Source organism: Propithecus coquereli, unplaced genomic scaffold (genome assembly GCF_000956105.1).
Source record: "Propithecus coquereli isolate 6110/MARCELLA unplaced genomic scaffold, Pcoq_1.0 Scaffold24, whole genome shotgun sequence".
Classification (NCBI taxonomy): Eukaryota; Metazoa; Chordata; class Mammalia; order Primates; family Indriidae; genus Propithecus; species Propithecus coquereli.
This window is the reverse complement of record NW_012147952.1, coordinates 2,889,009-2,891,323: the sequence shown is the minus strand read 5'-3', so window position 1 is coordinate 2,891,323 and position 2,315 is coordinate 2,889,009. Positions and strand designations below refer to the sequence as shown.

General features: G+C 41.3%; 1 protein-coding gene across 1 annotated transcript in view; it reads left to right on the top strand.

Moving 5' to 3' along the window:
- The window catches only part of SLC17A5 (solute carrier family 17 (acidic sugar transporter), member 5), a 57,952-nt gene extending 55,841 nt beyond the window's left edge, over window positions 1-2,111 (top strand). The window contains exon 11 of the mRNA XM_012646062.1: window positions 1,182-2,111. Coding sequence (XP_012501516.1) covers window positions 1,182-1,319 — 138 coding nt within the window. The 3' untranslated portion in view covers window positions 1,320-2,111. The remainder of the gene's footprint in view (window positions 1-1,181) is intronic.
- Window positions 2,112-2,315: the final 204 nt, after the last annotated feature.

Sequence of the window (2,315 nt, the reverse complement as noted above, 5' to 3'; positions counted from 1 at the left end):
GGTTTTTTTTTAAATGCTGCAAATGTAACCACTCTGGTTAGATTGAAATTGTAAAGTTCCAAAAAATGATGGTTAAAGGTCGTCACAGGACCCAGAAATTTAGATAAACATCTCATGTTTTTATGTCACTGGTTTATACACTGAACAATTGTCAATCTTTTACTGGCAAATGCCATGGATGTCTTGCTTTGTGTGCCATGCAGGATGTTTTACGCTGGCCAGGCCTCCCTCCAATGTCCCAGAGACCCTCAAACCTGAACTTCAGAGCTCATTGTAACTCATCTTTTCTTGGCCCACCCAACACCACCCACCTAAGGACTTGAGAGATGATGCGCAGGCATAACACTTTCTTAGTGACATGTGATTTGGGGACATGCCACACTTTTTAGTAAACTTTTTACTGAAGTATAACAGATTTTTTAAATGCACAAATCCCAAGTATACAGCTGGATGAATTTTCACAAAGTTAATACATCCGTGTAACCAGCACCCAATCAAGAAACAGAACATTACCTCCCTCAAGAAACCCCTAGGTCCCTCTTCCCAGCATTCCTGCCTCACCCCCACTGAGAGGAACCACTATACTGCTTTATAATCCTGGAGATTAGTTTTGTCTGACTTTGGGCTTTATATAAATGGAATCATTCAGTATGTACTCTTTTTTTTTTTTGGAGACAGAGTCTCACTCCGTTGCCCGGGCTAGAGTGCCGTGGCGTTAGCCTAGCTCACAGCAACCTCAAACTCCTGGGCTCAAGTGATCCTCCTGCCTCAGCCTCCCGAGTAGCTGGGACTACAGGCATGTGCCACCATGCCCGGCTAATTTTTTCTATATATTTTTAGTTGTCCAGATAATTTCTTTCTATTTTTTTTTTAGTAGAGATGGGATCTCGCTCTTGCTCAGGCTGGTTCAGTATGTACTCTTTTTGCCTGGCTTCTTTTGCACAACATTTTGTTGGTGAGAGGTATTTATGTTGTAGCTCATTCATTCTCATTGCTGTATAGTATTTCATTAAACAAATATACCACAGTCGTACTACTGATAAACATTTGGGTTGTTTCAAGTATGGTGGCTTTTATCAATAATGCTGCTGTTTTAACCGTCTTGTGACATTGCCTTTTTTATAAAGTAGACTACAAACAAAATTTTTTTCATTTGCATTTTTTTCTTTCTTTCTGTACAGAACACTGTTAGAGAATGGCAAACTGTTTTCTATATCGCCGCTGCTATCAATGTATTTGGTGCCTTTTTCTTTACACTATTCGCCAAAGGTGAAGTGCAAAACTGGGCTCTCAGTGATCATCATGGACACAGAAACTGAAGGAACCAATAAATAATCCTGTCTCTATTAATGTATTTTTATTTATCATGTACCCTAAAAGTGCCTTTGATAGTTTAATGTGTAGGCATTCTATTAATATATTTTTAAAAATTGTACTTGTATTAAATTTTTAAAGCTTGTAATCATGAAACGTCACTAGTTTCCAGATTAGTAAAATAAACTATTTTAATTATGAACGATATATATGCTGGAACTTATACTTCAGGTTCACATACCTGGCTGCCGGGAAGCATGAAGTAGGGGAGTTCTATTTCTTTTAAGGGCCATATTTAAGGGAACGAACCGAAAGAGACCCCCCACTACCTTTGCTTAATTAAACCAGATAATAATTCTCAGGTATTATTGATAAACACCTGGTTTTGTCCGCTTTCCTCATAAAAATTATTTATCAGCTCTCTCTAACACTTAGGTCAAATTTTAGCCTCTCCATTGGAGCTGCCAGCCCTTGTGTAATTGGGCCTGGCAACTGGACTGAGGGAAGCATGCCCAGGCAGCTGCCAAGCATGCGCTCCCTGGCTTCAGGGACAGAGTGCCCAGCATTTATCAGAGGCAACACCCAAGCCCAGGGTCAGTGTCAAGTCTTTGGATGGTGTTCTCCCCCTGCAGCTATTAATGTGTAGATAAAGCCTGAGCAGGCAGAAGCACTGACATCCACAGCTACATCCCCTCCCTGGCACAGTAGAATATTGACTGGCATGTAACCTGCAAAAGAAAAGCGTGATGCCCAATCACAGATAATATCATCCTTGTTTAAAACTACTCTCACGGCCAGGCGCGGTGGCTCACGCCTATAATCCTAGCACTCTGGGAGGCCGAGGCGGGAGGATCGCTTCAGCTCAGGAGTTTGAGACCAGCCTGAGCAAAAGTGAGACCTCGTCTCTACTATAAATGGAAAGAAATTAGCCAAACAACTAAACATAGAAAAAAAAAAAATTAGCCGGGCACAGTGGTGCGTGCCTATAGTCCCAGCTACTC